The sequence below is a fragment of the Pholcus phalangioides genome, unplaced genomic scaffold, assembly GCF_987345545.1.
Source record: "Pholcus phalangioides strain wild (caught in Gottingen) unplaced genomic scaffold, Ppha-v1.0 ptg000010l_1, whole genome shotgun sequence".
Classification (NCBI taxonomy): Eukaryota; Metazoa; Arthropoda; class Arachnida; order Araneae; family Pholcidae; genus Pholcus; species Pholcus phalangioides.
In genome coordinates, this window is record NW_028301603.1 from 26,030,843 (window position 1) to 26,057,292 (window position 26,450).

The 26,450-nt window shown below is 40.7% G+C and overlaps 1 protein-coding gene across 4 annotated transcripts in view; it reads right to left on the minus strand.

The window, feature by feature from the left end:
- LOC149081157 (solute carrier organic anion transporter family member 4A1-like) overlaps positions 1-26,450 on the minus strand; it is a 357,667-nt gene that overhangs the window by 312,871 nt on the left and 18,346 nt on the right. For all 4 annotated transcript variants that reach the window (XM_089237938.1, XM_089237940.1, XM_089237937.1 and 1 more), the window contains exon 2: positions 10,531-11,298. In XM_089237938.1, coding sequence (XP_089094064.1) covers positions 10,531-11,245 — 715 coding nt within the window. In that variant the 5' untranslated portion in view covers positions 11,246-11,298. The remainder of the gene's footprint in view (positions 1-10,530; positions 11,299-26,450) is intronic.

Consider the following 26,450-nt stretch of genomic DNA (forward strand, 5'->3'; position numbering starts at 1 on the left):
TGTTGCTTTGGACCCTTGCCCTGCTATGCACATTTTAAATCCCATTACGCATCTTTGTCTTGAGGATTGCTTAAAAAGCAGGACGTTGTTATATCAAGGCTATAAAATGGAATCCTGGCCCCTGGGAATCCTCCTGTTTTTTCTTCACATTTTTTACCTTTCTATTTACAATTGCAAAATAGCCTCTCATTGTGATGAGAAGTGGATAGTAAAATTAATCAAAGAAACCACAAAAGGCAGTAATTCTAAAGAGCGTGTCCCACGATTCTTGTTCGGAACAAACACAACCTGTGTGGTTTCTGCGGTTTATGTCCAACAAAGACTTTTTATTATCTTTTACTTTAATTATCTTACCCTGCGTCACCGACCAAGGATCGTGGGACACGCGCTTTACCTGTTATGTTCTTTCTAGGGCCGGTATTACACTATAAAAGTTTGATAAAATCCATTTTATAAAACTTGAAAAATCGAAAAGTTTTATAATAAGACTTTTATCAAACGTTTATAGTGTAATACCGGCCTAGGAGAGTATCTACCTACTCTTTTTTTACTGCTTAACTTTTTACTTAAAATGCATTGCTTCTTTTCAGATCTTATCTCCTGTGGTGTCAGACAGAGTCATAAAATGGAAGAGGGACTCTTTATCTTTCTTCAGGATCTTTGTATAGTTCTCTCAGTATTGTTGTGGCGTTATTAAGGTGCGTTTACATACAGCGTTTTATTGTCCGTTTTGGGGTGGACCACATGGAAAATCGTGTCATTTTGTTTAGGATTTTACAGTAGGCACAAGGTTACTCGTACAGTATTTAGAATTGAAAACTCGAGAAACTGGAGAAACCGTGAGACACCCAGGCTCTGTCGCAAGAAGCAACATAAGCACTTCTCCGTAAGCACAAACAGGGCATCTCCGGTAAAACCAAAATTTATTGATACGTCAAAGATTACACATAGTGCAAGGAAAAGAACTGAAAACTGGAAGCGCCCCCCCCCCATGTATCATTCTTTCCTATTTCTTTTCCAAGCAATGCTAGAGAAAATTAATTTTCCAACAAATATTTCCCTTTTTTTTTTTTTTTCTTTGAAAATTTTTTACATTCCATTGCAAGTATGACTGTGTTGCGACAGTATTTTTCCCGAAAGCTCCGGAATTTTTCTTGGGATTTCGGGAACGGGGAATTGTAAGAACTTCTCACCCGGAAATCATATTGGCAAGTATTGTCACAGAACCCTAAAAAATACCGAGGTACGGTGTTACACCGCCCGTTTCTTCAAAATTTTTCTTCTCATCGCCCTCCCCCCATCTGAAGCCAATAAATAGGATCCTACACTAAACCCATAGCTTCTACCGCCGCCTCCACCAGGGAGGGATACTGCCTACTTTGAGAAACACTGATGGAAAGAAAAAAAATTTGTCACTGATACTCGTGAAGTTGTTTAGTTCAAATTTTGACAAAACAAAAATTCCGACAATTTGAAAGACCACTAAACAATAGAGAAACAAAGCACTCGTATGTAATATTTGTATACGATGCGAAACTACATTTTACGGTCGTGTGGGCATTGTGATGAATCAAAATACGCCTACAGATAGTAATATATATATAGTCTTAGACTTTTTCAAATTGTCTCTTCTACCTAGTATTTTTATTCAAACGATCTAAGTTCAAACCCCGCTGACGGCACAGTGGTGGTCGGATGAAGTTGGTTTTCTGCGATTTTCCAGCTTTGAGGCGCTGATGCGAGCCAATCTCCCATTTGAAATAGTCTCTCCGCAGAGAGCAGGCATACCCACAACAAGATACTGACATAACAAAAATTCAAGCATTCCCATCTTTATGTCAGTAAATGGAGCATGAACACGAAACAAGCGCAACTCGACAATATGAATACGATAGTTCCACACATACACTCAGTACACACATTCCGGCGTGTGCTGATTCGTTAGAAATTCCGTAAAGGAATGCGTACGAGGTGCATGTACGTTACGTAGTATTAGTATTTTTGTTCGTCACAAGAATTAATTGCAGCGCTATTATTTGTAAGCAGTTTTTAAGTGGCTGTTTCATTTATTTCTGTATCTCTTATTTGTATCTACATTCATTTCATGTGTGGTGATGTTCTTCTTTGTAAGTTTCGTTTCTATTTTGTGTGACTAAAATCCGATGTACACATTGCAAACGTTGGGGAACTAGTACTTCAATTTTAGGCTTAAGGCCAAAGTACTATCACAAACGTTTACTTAGTTTGGTTATTCTCTGTGGTGTTTTCACCTGAAGACGAACCCATAGATGGCTTTATGTATTCAACTCAATGATTTCATCAATCTAATGTTCCTCTTGGTATTTTTATTTTTGTTGAATGCTTTTATACAAATACAACGCCACAACAGGCACAATGCCCAACGAGGTAGCTGAGAAAAAGATGTCCATAACAAATATGGATGTCATATGTTTCGAAAATACAGCAACCCAATTTAAAATACAATTACAAACAATGTACATGATGAAATATTATACAATGCCCATAAAGAATACTTATGGTTATCTAATTCTAAATATGGATAGCTTCTCGATTTACCCAACATGTTCATCGTATTTCTTTTTAAACGTGTCAATTGTGTTAGAATTTACTACTTCCGGGGGTAAGCTATTCCATTTATTAACAACCCTATTAGAGAAAAATTCCCTGCGACACTATAACCTCGCATTGTCCCTTACCAATCGATACTGGTGTCCCCTTGTAAAAGCAGTCGATTGACGGTGTACTAATAAATCATGGTCCATCCTATCAATATCGTTGAAAATTTTGAATACTTCGAACACATCTCCCCGACACCTGCGTTCATCCAATGTAAACATATATATAAAAAAATGAAGTCTCTCTTCATAACTCAAGCCCATCCGTAAGGTGACCTGCACAAGAGACAGAGCGGGGGCCATGTTTGGTGTTTGCATAACTCCAACCCCGTGTGCCAATAAGGACACGCGTAGCTTTTCTCTGCACCCCTTCAACCAAGTCTGTCCCTCTGTAGGTATGGTCTCAAAATCTCACACCATACTCACAGTCCAAGACGAACTAAGCCTCGGAAAAGCGGAAGAATGACTTTAGGATAACGCGAAGAGATCTTTTTTGAAAATGAAACCAAGCACTCGATTTTTCATACACCGCTGAAGAACGTTCAGAAAACCTAATCCGCTCGTCAATGAGAATTCCCAAATCGGTGACCCTAGTTCCATTCCGTGATAGTGACACCATTCAACTCGTAAGAGAGCCGTGGGTTGTTCGAACGAAAATGAGCGACGATGCACTTGTCAACGCTTACCGTCATGCTCCATTCATTTGGCCATGCTGCAATCCTGTTTAAGTTGGTCTGGAGCAACTCCCTATCGTTTTGGTTCCCGATTATCACCATTAGCTTCGCATCATCTACGAATTTGCTCGCAATCCCATCGATACCCTGATCGAGTTTATCGATAAAAAGTAAAAAACGTATGGGCCAAGGACGCTTCCTTGAAGAACTCCACTTGTGACGCCTGTCCAACCAGAGAATTCCCCGTTCACCATAACTCGTTGAGACCTATCTTTTAATCACAATTCTATCCAATTCAGCAAGTTGCCCCAATCCCAATCTAGTGTAAACGCTTCAAGAGTTTACCATGTTGGACCCGATCTGGAAAACCAGAAAACTTCGGGAAATCTTGGTAAATAACATCTATATTTTTGCCCTTACCCAAAGCCTCCGTCACGTGATCATAGAAGCAAAGGAGGTTAGACACATGACTTTCCCTTCCTCAACCCATGCTTATTATCCAACAATACATTATTCTCGTCTATCCATTTCAAACTGCCTTTTGATAATGATTTCCAAAATTTTCCAGAGGAAGCGCGTCAAACTCACTGGACACAGCCTCTCTACTCACACAGTCTCTCTTTTCCTTCTTAATCATCGTAACAACATTAGCAAGTTTCCAATCCCTTGGGACGATACCCTCAGCAACACTACTACTGTATGTCTAAGCGACTGGCCCCAACAGACATTCCCTGAGGACCCTGGGATAGATATCATCTGGTCCTGGTGCTTTGCTTGGACATACATTTTTTAGAAGATTCAGGACTTCCACGTCTTCCACTTGAATATCGTTGAGGATTTTATTACCCCATGCAACACCCGTATATTGAATATCATTATCTCCATTAAAAACCGACACGAAAAAGTCATTGAAAGCGCTATACATGCCTACATTGCTCTCTAACGTAGACCCTCCTATCGAGAGGGGGTCAACTGTCTCCTTACATCCATTATTGACGTATCGAAAAAATGATTTTGGGTCAGAGCCAAAGTTATCTGCCAACCTAGATTCAACTTCCTTATTACTATCCCTTATCGCTTTCTTCAACTCTTCTTTTATCAGTAAACAATGATAGGTCACCTCGTTCACTTTTATACTCCCTGAATGCTCTTTTCTTTTCAAGATGAAGGTTACGACCGCTATCCGTGAACCATAGAGGGTGCGATGTACAAACATGCTTTTTTCGAACAAAGGGTACGACGTCGTGCGAAACAGTGGACAGCTCCGTACTAAATTTTCCCATTGACTTACCACCCCTACTGATTCCAACCAGTCTCTTTGAAAACTTCCGCTAACCTTCCTCTCAAAACATCAGAGTTAATTCTCCGAAAACAAAGAACCATTCTTTTGTTATCAACCTTACCCGAAGAAATGTTAGTGAAAACTGACGACACGATGATCACTGGAAGAAAACTCGCCCCCCCCCCCCGAAACACGTTCAACAAGATCCTCAGAACTAGTAAGAACTAAATCCAAAATAGCAGTACCCCTAGTGGCTTCTGATACATGCTGATACAAAAAATTATCGAACACCAACTTAAGAAAGTCCTTTTCATTTTGATCTCTAGCTGAAAGATTCTCCCAATCTATATCCAGGTAATTTAAATCCTCTAGTACAATGTTTCTCAGCCGCCGGGCCACGACCCGGTACTGGACCCTGATATAACTCATACCGGGCCGCGAGTGATTAGCCGTTTCATTTTTTCTCATTCATTTTCAGTTGGACGTATGTTTGACCGGGCCTTCGACTCAGAAAACTGATTCGAACCGGGCTTGTAAAAAGTTGACAACCACTGCTTCTCCTAGTATTACAACCCTCTTACGCTTACACATGTAGGAAAGTTAATCATGAAGTTTGCGATGTAGTTTCGATCCCTATTTGGTGGATTGTAACAAACCCCAACGATAAGTTTATGATGTCTTTTGTTTTCTAGCTCAACCGATACATAGTTTCAATATCACTTCTCTGCACGTTACACTCTCTAGCCATCAAACATGATTTTACGTATATCAACACTCCACCCCTTTCCTATCAGATCTATTTCTCAAAAAAAGTATCGTATCATGAGATGTGTAAGAAAGATTCATCCCCATCGTTTGCCCAAGATTCTATAATGGCAATAAGATCCAGGCCCTCCACAACTATCATAGTTTCTAAAAACCTTTCTTATTACCCAAGCTCTTGTCATTAATTAGCACACATTTTAATTTTCCCGACGATTTAGTGTCAATCGAGAAGCCATCCAAGTCAGAGGTGAGTTACTCCCCGTCAGTACTCTCTCTCTCTCTGTTGTGATTAACTAACCATATTCCCGACTACGTGGTCTGGGAGTGAAAAACCTGACTAAAGCTTGAAAAAGCCTATCGTTAACCTCCCAGACCCCCTCCTATTCAGATGGATCCGATCCCAACGAAGCCACCTATGGGTAAATGCGGGAAGCTCCAAGAACGTGACCCCAAGTGAACAGCAAAGCCTTCAGGTCTAAATTGAATTGGTGGGTCCTACTCCTATACCCCTAGGCAGTACTGGAATCACTGACACATGAAAAATGGCGATGAAAAACGTCTCGAACGTTGGTAATCTTCCCCCCAGGAACACAACAGTGCTCGAAACCCAAAAAAACTCCTACACACTCTGTTCCCTAGTTCGGCTGAAGTTGGTCTTACGTGGTTTCCAACTTCAAGGCGCGAATGAGAGCCGATCTCCCCGTTAAAAAGTCTCGCCACAGAGAGCAACAGGCCTACAACGTTACAAATATTCAATCATTACACTTCACTCACAATTTGAAGTATAGATAGCAGCACTGAAATATCAAACACAACACTAGCTACACACTCAGACAATTAGGTGCACTCACTTTGTTCCAGACTCTGCCACGAAGTTGGGATGGAAGAGATCTCGGCAACGGAATAAGTCCGGTGGCAGAGCCCCTGGCGTTCATTCATTCATGTTCCCTAACCATAGAATCGCCGATGATTAAACCCCTATCACTATCCCCCTCTACCATATCCACGACCACCCATTCACCCTCTAACCTGTCGTTCGTTCGTGGAGATTGCTTCATGAACAGGTAGCTCGACGACAAGTGGCTCCGTTATAACGGGCCCTCTAGAACATTAAATTTTTTCCGTAACGCTTCGACCTTGAGTTCCAACCTTGCCCTATCCGGAGGGCATTCCACTATGAATACCTTTAGTAAACATGTGAATTAATGTGATGCCACGCAGCACCCGCTATAAAACCTAGAAACATTCGCGGAGATCTTGTTTCTAAATGTGTTTGCTGCTCACAATGACAAGATCGCGCTTTCTTGGTTAAAGTGTTTTACCAAAACCGCAATTCCGCAGTAACTTCTCTACGGAACTATCGGACTCGGACTTAGAAGAGGATTCGAAAAAATCCAATGAATGTTAAAAACCTTCGGAGTATGATAACGAAATGTGAAACCACAGGATCGTTGACTGTTCATCCTGGAAGAGGAGGAAAACCCGTTTCTATACACGCAGTACAGTAGGTTTCGCTTCAGGTGGAAGAGGACAGAGCTTCAAATTCTCGTGGTAGCACTAGTCTCAAGCATTGGATAGACCACTTTCAACTGTCCATAAGATCATGTGGAACGTGGCCCTGAAATTTATCTGATGTGGCTTGCCCCCCCTCAAACCTAATTTTGTAAAAATGAACTAAGCGGCACATTTACAAATTGCTCAAATGACCAGTGGCAAAATTCCAGAGCATTTAAGTAGCCCGTGGCACATTTTTAGATCACTGAGGTAGGTCTCAAAGATCACTTCCACATTCAAAGATCACCCTAAGTAACCCGCGACACAGTTACAAAACATTTAAACGATCTGTGGCACATTTAGAGATCCCTGGAGTGACATGTGGCACAGTTTTAGAGCACTTAAGCGGCCCCCAGTGCGGTTCTACATATCTCTCAAGTTACCCGCGGAACATTCCCAGATTACTTAAGTGATCCGTGGCATAATTAAGAATCACTTGAGTGATGCGTGGCACAGTTCCAGAGCACTTAAGCGGCCCGGAAACATTTCCAGAGCACTTAAGCGGCCCGGAAACATTTCCAGAGCACTTGAAGGATCCGTGAAACATTTAGAGATCATTAAAGTTGCTCTGTAGGGCAGGGTTTTTCAACGTGAAAGCTCGCGCGGAAACCTTTATTGGTAACGAGGCTATTCCGCGGAACCCTTAACAAATTTTGAACATTTCTTCAATATACAGGGTATCCTAAAAGTCCGCATTCGCTCTGCGAAACAAGAACCCTCACTTGCAGTAGATAAAAGTGTCAAAAAATATATATATTTGTGAGTTACACGTAGTGTGACCATATGATCCATATTTTACGGGGCAGAATTATTTTTCATAATATCCAGTTTTAGTCATCGTTTTAGTAAAAATGTTAATTTTGTCAAGCTTTTTCTAAAAAAAAATCACTTTGAAATTTTTAAATCGTGAATTCGTTATTTTAACATGAGCTACGGATCAATAGAAAAATGTCCGTTTTTGTTTTTTTTTCATATGGTCATCCTAGTTATGCACATAGCTTTAGGATAACGGAAAACATGCTCATTTAATCTTTTTTATCCTCCACATTCATTTTTCTCATTTTCAATAAACTTATTAGACCCTTACTTATACAGTTCACAGCCGATCCCGAACGGCTTTTTTGTTTCTCACCGAGAGGGGTTTGAACGCCAAACTTTTGGTGTGCACACTTTCTTTCTTCAACAGCAATGTGCTGTTTGATCATCATGACGCTGTTTTCGCAATAGTTACTTGTATCAGAAAAAGCACTGTGAAAGACAAAAGAGGGTATTGAACACATGACATCTCTGAGCATCTTGTGGCACAGTTCACGAGCATCTTGTGGCACAGTTCACGAGTATTTTATCGACCTAGGCTACCATATTTCACTGCTATGTAATTAGTATTTCACAAATACCCACGGTTTTTTTAATCTAGACAACTAGTACACAATATCACTGATTTCTCGTTTAAGTATTCACATTAAAATTCGCGAAATGCAAGAAACTGTCAAAAGAGCAAGAAACTAGTAAAAAACATAGATGCCAAGGCCGAAGTGGGGAGGGGGCAACTGCCCCGGGCGCCAAACTTTATGGGGGGGGGGGGAAAGCAAATATCAGTGAAGAACAAAAATACTGTTATAAAATCATCAGACTTTAAGTGGAGAGGGTGACAAAATCATGTTTGCCCCTCCTCATAAAAATCGTAGTCACTACCTTGGATGAAATTGTCGTTAACGATAAATAATATTGATAACAAAATGCAGAACAAGATTAAAAAATTACTACTCACTGTACTTGGTCATGGGTTGAGTGTGAATTTTGGCATACACCATTCTCATCTGAAATGTGGAACGAGTGGTCAAAGTAAGTGAAAGGGTGAATATAACCACCCCCCCCCCGGTCCAGGGTGCCAAACTTTTTATTCTTAAGCTTCAACAGAGTAAAACAAGACGAGCTGAGGCTTCAAACAAATAAAGAACACAACGAAACTACACCCAAATCGCTGAATCACTTCCCTTGTGATGAAAGAGAGCACAAACTGATATCGTAGCCTCAGAGGAGCGAAAAATTCCAACTTGAGCAAAAACACGAAAGTGAAAGGATGGTCAGTTTTTAGCAATCGACCATTTTGTTTTCCTGGAGTATGCTAAATATTTGCTTGTCATGGAATGTTACATGACCAACACTGATTAGGCATTGAGAGAGATTATGTGTTATTACTAGGGGTGGGAATATTGACATTTTCGGTGAATTCACCCACATACAATGATGGTCACTCGTGGGAAATTTCCCTTACGCTTTTCGTTCAACATTAAACAAAAGAATAATTGGAAGAAAAAAAATGCAGGTCAATGTCAATGCCTTTCTCGAGACCTTCTTCCGAGAATGACCATTTCTATTCATTGAATCGAATTTTTCTAAAACCAACTAAAATTGAAAATTTCTATACTATTATTTTAAAATCTGTGGTGGGCACTAGCATACGCTAACCGCCTGACCGGCAAGTTAAAAATCAATGTATAGAATGACCCCCAAATGTTACACACATTCTAAAGAAAAAATAAATCTGAGGTGTATAAAAATAATCAAATGTACAAAAAAAATCAAAATGTACATCCTTAGGGACAAAATTTACGAGGCAGCAACAACAGATAGGTTGCTGCTATTTGCAGGTTCTCCATTATTGGTGTATCCATCATCTTGGGTGAATTAGTACTTTTTTCCCAAGATGTCACTCTCCGCTATTGATACGAAGGAATCGACAGCTGGCTGATACGAAGATAAATCTAGGAAAGAAAATTCCACTGTCCTTGCGGGGAATAGAACCCACGTAACCTCCCCTTTGAAAGTGATGTCCGAAGGTCCTAGGGCTACAACTAGGGTAAGGCAGAGGATCTGTTACCCCAGGGTTTACTTTTTTTTTGCGCTCAAAATTACGGTGAAGGAGCACGCCGAATTATATAATGGCCCCCGAGCAACAGAGGGACTTTCAGTTTCTAGTTACGCCCTGTAACATACACGTATCGGACTTAAACATGCATACAATTTGCATGAGTGGAAATCAGGAGTGAAGATGGATACTGTCTCTGGTCTGGATTGGTCATCTTTTTTTGAAGTGAAACTTCTTCAGGTGGGGTAGTAAATTTTCAGATCCAAGTCGGAAAAAGTGAAACGGAGGAACGGAAATGCCGTAAGCTTTCCTTTTCCTAAAAAACGGTGGCGTGAACCATTTAGCGGTTTGTATCTGACAAAGACTGTTCATTGCCTTTTCCTCCCCACCGTGACGCCGCTGGAATCGTACAACGTTGCTTTGGTAGATACACACAATTTAGAAGAAAAGAATATTTGTTCAGGTGAAGTGGAAAGGAGTACGTGTCCCACGCTTCGATATCTTGCGACCAGTATGAAAGATGTGAGGCAAGATGGATCTAGTCACGTCAAATCAGACCTGTTAATTATTCGTCTTGTACACGAAAAAAACGATGGGTAACATCGATTTGATGCGAAACGTCGATGTCTAACGCGCTTTCTTTTCAAATAAGTGTATTTCGTACGAAACTGCTAAAAAAGGTTTCAATCTAGATATGGACCTCAGCGATAACTCATACACAAAAAATATATATTTCAAATATCTTACCAAGGTATAAAGAAGACATCTTCGTAGGCACATTTTCATCCAGGTACGTGCACCCTAAAGTGTAGAAAGGCGCAGCACCGGCACCATGCAGGAGCTGTCCGAGAAAAAACACGTACTTGTATTTTGACAAATGAGAAATACTTTCGCTAGTGCATAGCGACATCTGGTACGAATCTGTAGTGTTGATACCACCATTGATGCAGAGATCTTCTTGCTCTTGACTAAACGAATAATCACCAGAAAGGTAATGGGGCATAGCGAAAACTAGAGATCCTATCGCTAACACCAACACCCCGGTGCCGATGAACACCGGTTTACTCCGAGAACCACCGAAGTAGCTAACGGGAATGAGGCACAGAAACGAGGCGATGTCGTAACCTCCAGCTATGAGTCCAGATTCCGTGCTTCTGAGCTGGTATCGTCTCTCAATGGTGGTAATCACGACGTTTATGAAGCCGTTCACTATGAGTCCCTGGAGGAACCCCGCCCAGCACAACCAGAACAGCACCCATCTCGCGGTTCGGAAACCCTGTAAACATTTCGGTCGGAAACGATTCCAGCCGCAAAACTCGTATTCTACGACTTCAGATACGACCGTCCGCGATTTTTCGTCCATCAAGCAAACTAACGGCTCGTGACTTCGAGATTCGTGCACAGAGTCAGAAAAGAGCTCTTGTTGGGGAGCAGCGCAACCGACGGGCGCCGTAACATCCATTGTTGTCGGCTGTTACTTGAATTCAAAACCGCACGTCAATCCATACGATTCCCCTGAAACAAAATGAAACGACTTGGTATCACATTTTACTGAAAATAATGTTATTCAAAATGGTACAGTCAAAGCCACGTTGTATTTGTAAGGGTGGATTCACATCTACAGCAGGGCCGGAACTAGAGGGGTGCAGGGGAGCAACTGCCCGGGCGGAAGAATTTATGGGGAGGCGGAAGTTTTTAGGTGAACACATAGAACACCGTTATAAAATCATCGAATTCCGAATTGGTGGTGGCGACAAAATCATGTTTGCCCCGGTATGCAAGACAATATGAAAATCCTAGTTATGGCCTTTATCTATAGACACAAAAAATCAAACATTCTTTAACAAAAAAAATGTCTGCAGCCACAATACGATAGATACGAATACGTTCATCGGTTTTATGTTAAAGAATGTTTGCCGTGTCTGTAAGGTGTGAATCCACCCTAAAGAGCGCTACACACGCTCAAGCATAAAATGTGCAGGCAAACCAGAACGTGTGTAGGGACCATCCGATACAGCTGTGCAGTTTCTTTCTACTTGAACGAATTGGTTTCTTCATTCGACTACCTATATAGCAGGGCTGGACAAATCTAGGCACCAGAAAAAGTTTTTAGGCACCGAAAATTTTTTACTCGAAGAAAAAAACCCAAAATAATGCTTCTTTTGACTTTTTCAGGGACACCCTCTTTCATGTTGGCAGATAGATATTCTGCGATAAATTTCAAACATTTTGTGCTGCTCTGGACCTGCAATTTACTAATTACACAAAGGAAATTTTAGGTGTCAATACCAATTTTTTAGTCGCCGTGGCGACCTGGCACCCTGGATTTTTCCAGCTCTGCTATACAAACTGCGCAGGCAAACATAAAAATATGCAGAAGCCATCCGGTATATATCCGCAGTCCCTTCCCCCTCCCCCCTTCCGTACTCATAACGACCTTGAACAACCTTAATTTGGAAGAGAAGGGGTGCCTTTGAGTCAATTTATTTTAATGGCGTAGTTTTCGTTCCCCCCCCCCAATTTTATACATAACTAGCTGATACCCGGCGACGTTGCCCGCCCTGTAAAAAATTTGCATATATATAGCTTATTAATTATTTCTTAATCAAAATATTTCTGCATTAAGTAAAAAAAAATTTACTTTCATTTTTAAATATTTTAATTAAAAACTTCAGGCAATCGCTTGTGGATACACAATATTTTTGTTTGTCCATCTGGTGTGTAGATGTACAAATTTTTAGGATTACCAACACGCGAACAGGCGACGTAAAGCTGTCTGGGTGGTTGATGAGATAAAGGCCACATTAGCACTTACAGGACACCCTGTATACATGCAAGCAAAAATATCTGGCGCTTCCAGGGTTTTCTTCAATTACTGGGAGTATTGGAAAAGAGCCAAACCATTATAAAGGAATAAACTGTAATGATGGCAGCGTTAAAGATGTGACAAACCATTGTAAAGACATATACACGTCTGAAACGCATTGTTGGGAACCACGGTAACCAAAGTAAACGTTCCGAAAGAAGTAGGCACAATCACCAATTCTAATTAAACTTCCAAAAAAATTGGGGACAAAACGTTAAACCTGACAAACATATGAGATGGATATTCATAATTTTGTCATAATATAATTTTAATTCATATTCTGAAATGCTGCTATGTGTGTATTCACAACTTCAGTAAACGTTACAAATTCAAATAGAAAATATCGTTAAAATAACGGGTCAAATGTATAAAAAAAAAATCAGAACAACAAAAATTGCAGGAATGTCCCGTAATACGGGACACAAGTGGTCCGTCAAATTGTTTCGGACATTTTACTGTTCCTTGTTTTCAAAAAGGTTGAAAACTGCTCTACACCGAAAAAAAAGTATTCTCACTAGTTCAACTTAACTAAATGAGAACCTATCCACAGCCTCTATATAATGGTTCAGTGGTCATAGTGACGGACTCGCTTCGCGAGGTCCCGGGTTGAACCCCACCGTCGCCACAGTGGTGGTCGGCTGAAGTTGGTTTTCTGTGGTTCCCAACTTCAAAGCGCGAATGCGAGCCGATCTCCCCATTAAAAAGTCTCGCAACAGACATAAAAACAGTACAAATGTAATTCAATCATATTACATCACTCACTTCATTTCTGAAATATAGATGGCGATACTCAAAAATCAAACACATCACTACATATGTGAGGTAAATCGCCGCCCATAGATGGTGATAGACCTGGGTTGTGCTCGGTTCGAAAGAAAGTTCAACTAAACTGCAGAATGAAACTATTTAAAGCTGATATGAATACACTTGTGCAGTATTGAATTGTCTGAATTTTGGGGGGATGGAGCATTCTGACTTGAGCATTAAAAAAAACTAATTCGCCATGTATCATCAGAAAGGCGATCCAGCTTTTAAGAGACGCATTACAAGTCCCAAGTTGGACCAAACTTGTTATTCGACTCTGGCACGTGGCACTCACACACACACACTCGTTCCAGAGAAGAAGCCGTGAATTTGTATGCTTCAAGCCATCCACCCCACTCTCAGATTCGTGCTCCGTTGGTTCTGAAAATAAATACAAAGTGACATCTTCAGGAATTGGAAGCCAGATCAATCACTGTAGTAGTAGTTGTAGTAGTCTATTGGGAAGAAGGTTCTTTGTGGGCAAGATGGGGGAAGGAGGATTTAGTGGTTTATAGTGTGACGTACGTGACGTGAAAATTACGGGGCGAGAGGGAAAGAATTATATATATATATATCCCATATTGTGGTACGGACTCCCCTCTCCACGAGGATCAAGTTTCCCGAAGCCAAAGAATCTGAGGGAGGCCCGAGATGCAATTTCCTTTCAATCGGTCTCCATTACACGGGTATTATTCAGCTATTTCTTTCTCTTTCCCACCCTCACCACCCGCGCTAGAGAAGTTTATACCGCAGACGCGGCTTAGGACATACGTGGGAGATCCTTTAAGCTTTCCCATTATTTTACTCGATATTCTCCTGGGTACGATCATAAAATCTGACTCTGTTTCGGAAAAGAGATATAGGCCTTTCTTTCGTTTTTGTATATACATAATAATTCGAAGCGGAGCCAACTTGCTCCATCTCGCAATGGGGAATATCGCGATTAAAACGTTGCCAGTAAAGAACCATTATTTTGCTGGTGGAAATTGGATAACTAAAGATATTTTTTCCTCTTTTGCTTGAATTTTTTTCATTCCTTGCACCTTCTGTAATTTCAACGTTTGATATGTATTTTTTGCTTTCCCGAAGTTCCAAGATTTTTATTGTACTTTTTCAAACTTTGAATGCAGCTGATGTTGCAAAAAGAAAAAGAAACACATATAAAATAACTTTCATAAACCTTTTAGAGTGAAATCCCATCCTTAGATTAGTCACTTCTGAAATATAAAATTTCATTTTTTCAAGTTTATAGACTAAATATTGAGTAAAATATACTTGTAGGTATCGAGGGAACCACCAAAAATATTCAAGTGCAAGGGTCTTCAAACGTCTTAATCCGGCCCTGAGTGAACACCGTACGTGGATAACGTTGTTTAATGAAAGTATTTTTTTTTAAGTTTAAAAAAATTAACAGATTAAAAATTTAAAAAAATAACAAATATTTAAAATAATATTTCAGATATTTATATTTTTAAATAATTTTAAAAATTTAAAAAGAAAAAAATTAAAATTTTTAAATTAAATTTAAAAGTTATTAAAGTATGCAGTCAATTAAATATTCGTAATGAACAGAACGGCTTATAATTTTGGTCCCGTCAGTGGCCCTTGTTGGCAGGTTTTATTGTATAAAATTGTGAAATATGGACAAATGGCAGTTAAAGTTGCTATATCTCCATCTCAGAAGGAAACGGAGGGATAGACGTATGTAGGTACATTATGTTAATGAGCAGGGACCATCATATGGTGTTTTTAAGAGTATTTATGGCAAATAATTAAAAAAATTCCGTGAAAAATCACCTTCAAAAAGTAGGCAAAGATGCTGACGAATTCGCTCCGCATCCGCATCGTCTGAATAGCTCCGAATAAACCTATTGTCAAAACTTCTATGTGCGGATGCGGAGCCCGCACTTAGGTTTTGACACATGCGGACGACGTCCGGACCCGCATGAACATTTCCTAGGTGCGGAGATTTTTCGGCTCGTCTGAAAGGCGCAGTATATTCCAATTGTTAAAACTTCTTCCGGACCCGCATCCGCTCCGTGTGAAAGGGCCCTAAGTGCGGGCTCCGCATCCGCACATAGAAGTTTTGACAATAGGTTTATTCGGAGCTATTCAGACGATGCGGATGCGGAGCGAATTCGTCCGCATCTTTGGCTACTTTTTGAAGGTGATTTTTCACGGAATTTTTTTAATTATTTGCCATAAATACCCTTAACAACACCATATGATGGTCCCTGCTCATTAATATAATGTACCTACATTCGTCTATCCCTTCGTTTCCTTCTGAGATTGAGATATAGCAATTTTAACTGCCTTTTGTCCATATTTCGCAATTTTATACAATAAAACCTGCCAACAACGGCCACTGACGGGACCAAAATTACAAGCCATTCTGTTCATTACGAATATTTAATTGACTACATACTTTAATAACTTTTAAATTTAATTTAAAAATTTTAATTTTTTTTCTTTTTAAATTTTTAAAATTATTTAAAAATATAAATATTTGAAATATTATTTTAAATATTTGTTATGTTTTTAAATTTTTAATCTGTTAATTTTTTTAAACTTTAAAAAAAATACTTTTCATAAACAACGTTATCCACGTACGGTGTTCACTCAGGGCCGGATTAAGACGTTTGAAGATCCTAGCACTTGAATATTTTTGGTGGTTCCCTCGATACCTACAAGTTTATTTTACTCGATATTCAGTCTATAAACTTAAAAAAATGAAATTTTATATTTCAGAAGTGACTAATCTAAGGATGGGATTTCACTCTAAAAGGTTTATGAAAGTTATTTTATAAAACTTGAAAAAAGCAACTAATAAATTGCAAGTGCAACCGATAAATTTATTAGTTGCTTTTTTAAAAGAATTATTATAAAATTTTTATAGTGTAATCCGTACTTGAGCTCGGGATTATACTATAAAGTTTTGTAAAAGATCTTTTATAAAAGTTAAAAAATTCAACCAATAGGCGCATCGGTTGCATTCAAGCAAATGCAACCGGTGATCGTAATGGTTGAATTTTTCACGTTTTATCAAAGAGCTTTTACAAAACTTTTATAGTGTAATCCCGGCCTAAGACAGAATTGTGATGTGAATATTTCTAAGCACAGACATTTTGAAAGTCCCAACCCCTCCCTTTTTTTATACTTACAAATTCTTTGATATTTGCTGAATTTTTTTTTTTTTTTTGGAACATCGAATGTTTTGGATGTTTTTGGATTGGATTTTTCGAACATTGGATGTGTTTTTGGAATTTTCTTTCATATTTTTCCGAAAAGACAGATTTTTTTTCAAAATTTTTTGAAAATATTTCAAGATATTTTCTCCCATCGACTACTTGTGAGGATCGGAATGGAGGCATCTTTAGGCTCAATGATAAAAACCACCAAACAATGCCTCTAGGCTGCCTATGGGCACTGAATCAGGGGTGAAGGAGAAAAATAATTACAAAAATTGCGAAAAAACAGTTTTTAAGCAGTTTTTTATTTCGAACTAAAGATGCGGGCGATTCGTCCGCATCTTCAGCGCTCGTTTGAAAGGGTATGCGGACCCGCGTCCGCATCCGCTCCGTGTGAAAGGGGCCTTACAAAAACAATTTTTGGCCAAAATAGGGTTTTAAGCAACCACAGATAATTATTTTCTGCTCTCCTCACAATATATTACATTCTTTTTTGGGAGTCTTCCCCAGTCCAGTCTGTCAACTCTCTTCGACAATACACACGGAAAATTATGAAGATATACAATTTTTTTAAGAATGACGCTCTTTCGATACCACTTCCAAAATGTGTAAATTACAAGGTTCGATATAAATAAGTCGAGGTAGACCAGATGGTTTTACTGCATTGTCCATCCCTTTTAAAAAGGATTTGTTTAAATTTTAGTGGTCAATGCCAGTGTATCGTTTTTGACACATATGATACACTTTCATTTCTAGCTCTTTACTTGAGCATTGTAAATATTGTTTATGCCTCTGCATGCCCTAAAAATGCAGAACACAACTGCATGCTATTGGGTATCATCAAAGTCACAAAACCTAGAATAGGTCCATGTACCCAACTGCTATACTAGCTTCACCTATACACAAAATGTGCAACATGATTTTGAATGATGAATGTAAGTTACTGTCCAAGACCATGAAGAGAAATAAATACAAAATTATTTTTTTTCAACCAGGCAGAAGTTTTTATTGACTACTCTACTTGTAGAACCCTCAAACTAAGCAAATGAAGCATTACTAAACCACCAAATGGTTCACATACACCCCGAACCTCCCAAATAACCTGAAAAGCAATACAATTTTGCTTTGGCAGAATTATTAATTGCAATTTACTACATTTATATTATTTGGCAATATATCGATGATTCCCTCCTCAATTAAAATAAATTATACGAATTTTGTTGATAAGATTTCGTTAAAAAAGGAGGAAAAGTAGGACGAAATTGAGATATTTTACTAAAAAGTAGGATTATTTGGAGCCCTGCATTCGACAAAATGAGCCATGGTGGACTTTTCTTATATCAGTGGTTCCTAAACTGTGAGTAGCGACCACCTAGGGGGTTTGAGTTAATAAAATAGAGGATTTTAATGAAAGGGGGAACGCAAGTGAATTTTGAAAAAAAAAATTAATTTTTAAAAACTCTTAAATTTTATGTTGATTTAAATACAATGCCCCATAGAAACTAGACCCTAAGGGCCCAAGCCACATAAGCTCCCCCCTGCAAAAGCATAAGTGGATGCAGTTTGTTTCCCTGAGGGGGAGACTGCTGTTCTTCCTATGCCAATAACTTTTTTAATCGGGGGGGGGGGGCGATCGTCTTCATTGCCCCCCCCCCCCGTATCCCCACCCATGGCTTCAACAACCTTTGCGAGATCACCTAAGCCCTAGTAGATCATGAATATTCAATGCAATCCATTCCTGCATATGCCCTTGCGGGTCGTATATACGGACGTTTGGCAGCAACCATAGACACCCTCCCCCCCCCCCACTCAATGATTTTGTCGTATCGGAGTTTCTTCGATAGCTGCGACAAAATGCGTCCTGCGAATGCAGAACTACTGAACACACTATTGATCAATATTAAGCCGTGTGCACAACAGCCGTGTGGCGTTGCGCTGCGACGCATAGCAATAGTGGGCTCAAAACAGAGCAAAAGACCCAAACGACGTTGAATGGAGCAAGGTGTGATTGGTCGAGTAGTTTTTGTTCAGTCGGTTCAACGATCTGTGCCGACTGTCGATATCCGCAGTTTGCCGTCGGAATCGACGCGCATCGCCAGACAGGGATGTGCAACAGAAAAAAAACGCAGTCCAAAACGGCCTTATTCACCAACACGGTTTAAACAACAATCGCAGGTGGAAAAATTGAAGATCGAAACGGATTGATTATATAAATTGAGGATTTTAAGCAATCCGTGTCGATCGCTAATCCTTTTAACTGCGATTGTAGTTTTAAACGCTGTCGATAAATACGGCCGTAGATAGAATGTGCCCGAATGAGCCCATTTCTTTACTGATTGCATTACCGCACGCGGACACGTATTGGCGTAGGTGAAATAGTAAAAAAAAATAGAAGAAACGTTTCTCTTTTTTCCATGCGAGGTCCTAAACCATCGTGTAAGGGTACAAATATTCCAGCCGATTTTCCAATTCACTGGGAAGCACAGTTGGAGACTGATACGGGGTCCAGCCCGGTTACCCTAAATGAAATAATTCTCATTTTTGAGAAACTTAATTTTCTGGATGTTATGCCGAAACTGATATTTGGAAAAAAAAGTGATTTGTTTCCAAATATCAGTTTCGGTATAACATCCAGAAAATTCAATTTCTCGGTATATTTCAGGTCGAAAAAATACCATCTCTTCAATTCTCCTTGTTGTTTTTTCACACTATATTCCCTATGCGGGGGCCCGTGAAAAATTTGGCCTGAGGCCGCCAAAGATTTCAGCTTAGGGGGGTCCTACTACTAAACCACACATGCACCTCATCTATATTCCTTGGCGGAACCTCTAACGAATTGGTACGTGTTGGAACGTACATGTACGTGAAGTGAAACCTGACGTGAAGTTTGTTTCTGTGTAATGCTTGTTATGTGTAGTGCTGCCAGCTTTTCTAACTATGAGTAAAGTAAAGGGTCCTACTGCAGGATGTGGGGCAACTAGACCAGTGGCTCTCAATCTTTTTCTCAGAGACCAACCAATTTCCTTTTCTTGATTGAAAACCTGGCATACACAAGCTTAATGGGAGGTAAATGGGTAAAAATGAAACAATAAACCACTCACGGATCGGTTTGGCAGATGCCAGAACCCGGCGGTTGAGAAACACTGCACTAGACCATCGAAGGCCGGGGATTTCACATATTTCTATTCACATCTTTCGAAGTCCAATATTAGACGCTTGTTACGCTGAAGAGCCAAAAAAACTGGTACACCTGCCTAATATCGTGTAAGGCCCCCGCGAACACGCAGAAGTGCCGCAACACGACGTGGCATGGACTCGACTAATGTCGGAAGTAGTGCTGGAGGTAATTGACACCATGAATCCTGCAGGGCTGTCCATAAATCCGTGGGAGTAAGACGGGGTGGAGATCTCTTCTGAACAGCACGTTGCAAGGCATCCCAGATATTTTCAATAATGTTCATGTCTGGGGATTTTGGTGGCCAGCGGAAGTGTCTAAAGTCAGCAGAGTGTTCCTGGAGCCACTTTGTAGCAATTCTGGAAGTGTGGGGTGTTGCATTGTCCTGCTGAAATTGTCCAAGTCCGTCGGAATGCACAATGGACATGAATGGGTGCAGGTGCTCAGACAGGATGCTTACGTACCTGTCAGGATGCTTACGTACCTGTCTAGACGTATATGGGGTCCCATATCACGCCAACTTCACACGCCCCATACCATCACAGAGCCTCCACCAGCTTGAACAGTCCCCTGTTGACACATAGATTCCATGGATTCATGAGGTTGTCTCCATACCCGTACACGTCCATCAGCTCGAAGCAATTGGAACCGAGACTCGTCAGACGAGGCAACGTGTTTCCAGTCCTCAACAGTCCAATGTCGGTGTTGTCGGGCCCAGGCGAGGCGTAAAGCTTTGTGTCGTGCAGTCATCAAGGGTGCACGAGTGGGCCTTCGGCTCCGAAAGCCCATATCGATGATGTTTCGTTGAATGGTTCGCACGCTGACACTTGTTGATGGCCCAGCATTGCAATCTGCAGCAATTTGCGGAAGACGTTTAATGATTCTCGCCAGTCCCGTTCTTGCATGATCTTTTTCCGGCCGCAGCGATGTCGTAGATTTAATTTTTTACCGGATTCCCGATATCCACGGTACCCTTGTGAAAGGGTCGTACGTGAAAATCCAAATTTCATCGCTACCTCGGAGATGCTATGTCCCATTTCTCGTGCGCCGACTATAACACCACGTTCAAACTCACTTAAATCTCGATAACCTGCCATTGTAGCAGCAGTAACCGATCTAACAACTATGCCAGACACTTGTTGTGTTATATAGGCGTTGCCGACCGCAGCGCCGTACTCTGATTGGTTCCATATCTCTTTATTTGCATACGCATGCCTGTTCCAGTTTTTTTGGCTCTTCAGATCATCTCCCTAAGGCTCGGAACAATCACCATCATTGTTTTTTCATGCTATAAATTCACTACAGAGTCTTCACCCTGTGAAAACTCTGGCTTGTGGACCCGCCAAAGATCCAACAGCCCTGCTCCGCGATGTGGAGGGGAAGGTCATGTCCTTTCTACGAAAAACCAATATTATTCCCAAGAGGACCACCTACTGCTGCGATCTATTACATCCCCCACCCCCTAGGAATTATCACGTGATCCTGAGAACGCTGGGGAATAATATTACAGATGTTGAAAGTTCCGGACAAGCAAAGAAAGAAAAGTTATTTTTTGTTCATCCAGTCTAAACAATCCTCAGCAAAGAAAAAAAATTCGATATTTTTTGTGATAGCCATTTTGTGATGCCCTAAGTATGTGGTTTGTTTTTCTCAAATGGTTAATCTCTCCTGTTGCGACCCAATGGTTTTTCTTCGATCGCTCCGCACGATAGTCTTTGTCCAAGCGCTTTGCCTTGTTCTATCTACCTAAGAAAACTACTATATGTCCATACAGGCCGTAACTAGGCTGGGGCAACCGAAGTATTGCCCTGGGGCCCCGAGAAGGCACACTACGACCCTGTGTTCATAGTAAAAAAAGGTCACACCAAACATGGAAAGAAAACCACAAAGAAAACCTATCAATGTAATAATTTTTTTTAATTAATTTTCAATTTAGAATCTTAAATAAGGATGACAGCGAGAGAAACTTAACAAAGTATAATAAAGACATCGTTGTAACGTCACCACTATTAACGTCATCAAGCATACATTACACTATAAGCATACCTTACCACCCGGGAGACCGGGAGAGAGAGATGATTCCTATCATTTTTTTTCACACAAAATATATATATACACTGCTGGCCACCGCAAATGCAACACCCTGAAGGAAGCATGCAAATAATATGAAATTTACAACATGCATTAGCGGAGGTGAGATATGCAAATAATTAGAATTTCAGCGCAGACGCACATCACGCGCGCCTGTGGCGCCACTTCAAAGCGCTATTTAAGGCTTGGAGATTTCGACGATTTGAAGTACGGCAATTGTGTTTTTCTTGTGGTTTTTTCAAAAAAACGATCATCTTTTGATCAAGTATCCGAGTTCGACAGAGGAAGGATAGTGGCCTACTGAGATTGTGGATTATCTTTCAGGGAAATCGGCAGTCGTGTTGGACGAAACCAAACAACTGTAATGCGGATATGTGATCGTTGGATGCAGGAGGGTACGACGGACCGACTTGTTCGATCGCATCCACCTCAGTGCACCACTTCACGTGATGACAGGCGTATTGTGCGTATGGCAGTGACGGATCGCTCAGCCACATCACCAACCACAGCACATTCAGTTTGTACCGCATCATCCAGTGTCTGCGCGTACCACTCGACGCCGTTTACAGCAGAGTGGTCTGTCCGCAAGACGTCCATTGCTTCGTCTACCCTTGACGCAGAACCACAGACGTCTCCGCCGCCAATGGTGCGATGAAAGAAGGATGTGGACGGCACAATTGAATGAAATTGTCTTTACTGACGAGTCACGCTTCTGTCTGCAACACCACGATGGTCGGATTCGAGTCTGGAGACACCGTGGAGAGAGGATGCTGAACAGCTGCGTTATGCACCGCCACACTGGTCCTGCACCGGGTATTATGGTATAAGGCGGTATTGGATATCACTCTCGCACTCCTCTAATACGCATTGCCGGTACTTTAAAAAGCCAGCGCTACATCTCCGAGGTGTTGGAGCCAGTTGTCCTTCCTTACCTTCAGGGCTTGCCCACAGCCATATTTCAACAGGATAATGCGCGACCACACGTGGCACGCATTGTCCAAAGGTTCTTCGTCAATCGCCAGATTGAATTGCTTCCCTGGCCAGTTCGATTAAAAATCGATCTGTGTGTGTGAGTGATTTTTTTGGAAGTGAATGAAAATGTACTTATGTTCCACCCTTAGCTAATGTTGAATCCAATTTTCTCAAATTCAAATAATTTTATTTTCGAGTTTCATAATTTTGTGCATTGGTTGCTCTGAAATACAAATTCAATACTCCACCCACCCACCGTATCATTAAAAGTATTCAAAGGCGCGATACAACTCTTCCCCCACCCCTTTTTTTTCTTGCTTACGTATTGTTCTGAATGAGTACAAAACAAAAGCCTGCTTTTGAAAGGATTGATCTAAATCGAGACTCTATATACTTCTTTTCTCAAAAAATTACCTCTGTCGCAATTGTTGATGTTTTGGGGCATGGTATGATGCAACAGTGAACACCATTTGCGTTTACTGAATTGCAAGAGAATTTATTTATTTTATTTTTATACCGGCGTTCATGAAACATTCCACGAACAACATCACAATTATTTGTGGTTACCTTTTGTTTCTGATATATCATACAAACAAAAAAAAGATGAACTCAAAAGTAACTCAAAATTAAATATTAAAATTTTTGTGTGCGCTATATCTATAAAAAACCAACATTGGCGCGCAGTTGGAGAAATCATAGTGAGGCTAAGGGTGATAGATGACTACTTGTAGGACACCAGACGAAATTGCTGCTGTACACGCGCTTACTGACCAGTAGACCCTTTCACACAATAGACCTGTATGGATCACATCTCCTTGCACTCACACACATGTATACCAGTCTTCATTTATAGAAAGATAAGATTGCATTCTACAAAGAGATAATACTGTGAGGAAAGGGGTGTTTTCAGTGTATATATATATAGACAAATTATCTCCCGAAAATCCATTGAAATGAAAGGGTGAACGTCAACGCAAAGGATGACATGAATAGAAACTCATGGAGAAAGGGTGGGGAGAGTCCACTTCGACCACAAAAAACTTGGAATTTTTACGACCCTCCCAGGTCTTCTGGAACTGTGTCACGGGTTACTTAAGTGATCTTTGAATGTGCCACGAACCTACTTCAGTCATATGCAAATGTGCCACTTAAATGCTTTGGAATTGCGCCACGGTAAGCGATCTGTAAATGTGCTGCTTAGTTCATTTTTACAAAATTGGGTTTGGGGGGCAAGTCACATCAGATAACCTTCAGGGCCGCATTTGGTCCGCGGGTCAAGGGTTTACCATATATGACTTAAAGGGGAGGGGGGCGGGTCGCAATGAATTTCTTAAAGGGAAAGTTTGAGTTCTTACCCTTTAAATAGCATTGAAATTAACAGAAATTGATTATAATAACATATAAAGGTATTTTCTTTCGATTTTTTTTTTTTTTTATGATTTTACATAAAAATTTTTTTTTCGTCTGAGCCCCCTATGCCTCCCTCCCGCGTACGTTTCTGATCCCATCAATATGCGTTAGGAGGTAGAGGGCAGTGCTGACGAAATTTTGCTGACAAGTGGGGGGGAGTCAAAAATTGCTAAAAATTTGCTGACGTAATACTTGAACGACCCCTCATACAAGAAAATTATTTTCAGGACTTCTAGTTTCTTTGTTTGTCCCGTGAATCATCGCAGCTTATTTTCTCGTTCACATTGCACAGGAGCATAGACGGTACATAGGTGGGGAGGGGTAAAGATCCACCATTCACGAAAAATGGTATCAGCATAAGCGGCAGAGCAAAAGTAGTTTTGCTTCCCCCCCCCCCGATAACTATCCTCACCCTCGGTGAACCACATCACCCTCTCGTTCGATGAGGATCTATCCGCTTATGTACGACAGTCCAGCAAATCTCTCAAGGGCAACGGAGTGGACGCAAACTTTAGCTGATTTCCCCCCCCCCCCCGCAAGTGAAACAGGACGTGGACAAAAAAAACGCAATTGCTATTCCGTAAATGTGGTGTACTGCACATATTATTGTGTACCTTCTATATTTTAACTGCGCGCAGTTAGTATCACGTTACGTGCAGCTGCAGAATGCACGATATTTCATCCGATAGGAGAAGAAAAACAAAACAAAATACAAATTTGAGAAGTCTTTCTTCGCGGCTTGCCTCCAGCTTGAGCTTTCTTGATTAACGGAATGTGATGTCAGCAAGGGCTGCTGCACGCGGATCACTCACCCATTCACCAATTTCTACGTTCCATGCAAAAAATAGTCTTTTTTTTTGTTCTGCTTACAGATTTCGGCAGGGTATTGAACTCGCTGCTGCAGCAACAAGATCAGCAGCCGCCGTTACCCGAGAGACGCGAGCAAGCAATATCGAGACCTTCTCACTTTTTTCAACATGTGCCTGTCGTTATTGTTCCTTTTTAGTTTGGCGAGAACATACAACTTTTGGAAATGAGCCAGATAAGCTTTCAAAGTACGTTTATCGTGCGGACTAGGATAGAAGAACAAAACAACGATGCATGAGGGAAAAAACAAAGAGCAAAGAAACCATGTTCGGCGGACAAAATTTTTACTAGTATGAGTACGTAATTGTCATCACGATTCCGTTATTGAGATGAAAAAACGATACCGCTTGATACACATCTCTATGGCCGCGCACATAGTGGGGCGACCAAGAGTTACGGGAGTGTATAATAGAGACGGTTCGTCGTTCTACAGTGCACATACTCGAGAAGCGAGACGAAGGAGAGAGAGAGGCCACTCAACGGGGTGCGCGACTTGAACAATCCTGTTTGTTTCCACCTTGCTCTGCGGATTTTCGTTATCTGCTCCGATTGTTCCGTTTCTTTCCCTCTTAAAGGGAAAGAGCTTATGGGGAGTGATCATCATCACACCCCTACATTTCAGAAGCCCTTCGGTCATTTTTTCTATCATCCTCCTCCTTTACGAAGCCGTCTTATTTGCGACCGAAAAAATTAATTTTTCGGCCACACCAGGCAGGGCCGGAACTAGAGGGGGCAACTGCCCAGGACAGCAAAATTTAGGGGCGGAAATTGTTTTTAGGTGGGAACAAAGAGCACCGCTATAAAATTATCGTATTTCAAAGTTGTGGGGGCGGCGAAATGTTTGCCGCGGGCTGCAAAGATCCTAGTTACGCCCCCCCCCCCCTTCAAGTTTTCTGCCCTTCTGGTTGTGTGTTTAGATGAGAAACGAAACTAAAACAAATTCAATAATAGCTATCACTTAATCATTGTAAAGACGGCCTACTATACATTATCAGTGTGCGGGGTCACCTACAAGTTGGTTACAAGACTCATTTATTCATAAGAAAAATATCGCTCACAAATTAAAAATAATTTCTTCAATTGAAAAAAGTAAAAATTACCTAAGGAAGCAGGGTGGCCACCCCTTCATAAACAGTGAAATGCATGCACAATATGGGTGTATAAGTGACCCAAAATGTATCTGTATATTTAGAATTCAACAAATCATAAATAGTCAGTTCTCGGTACAAAACAAATAAAAATGATCATAAAACTTCATAAAGTAGTCCCAATTCACTAATTATGCTGGCAGGCA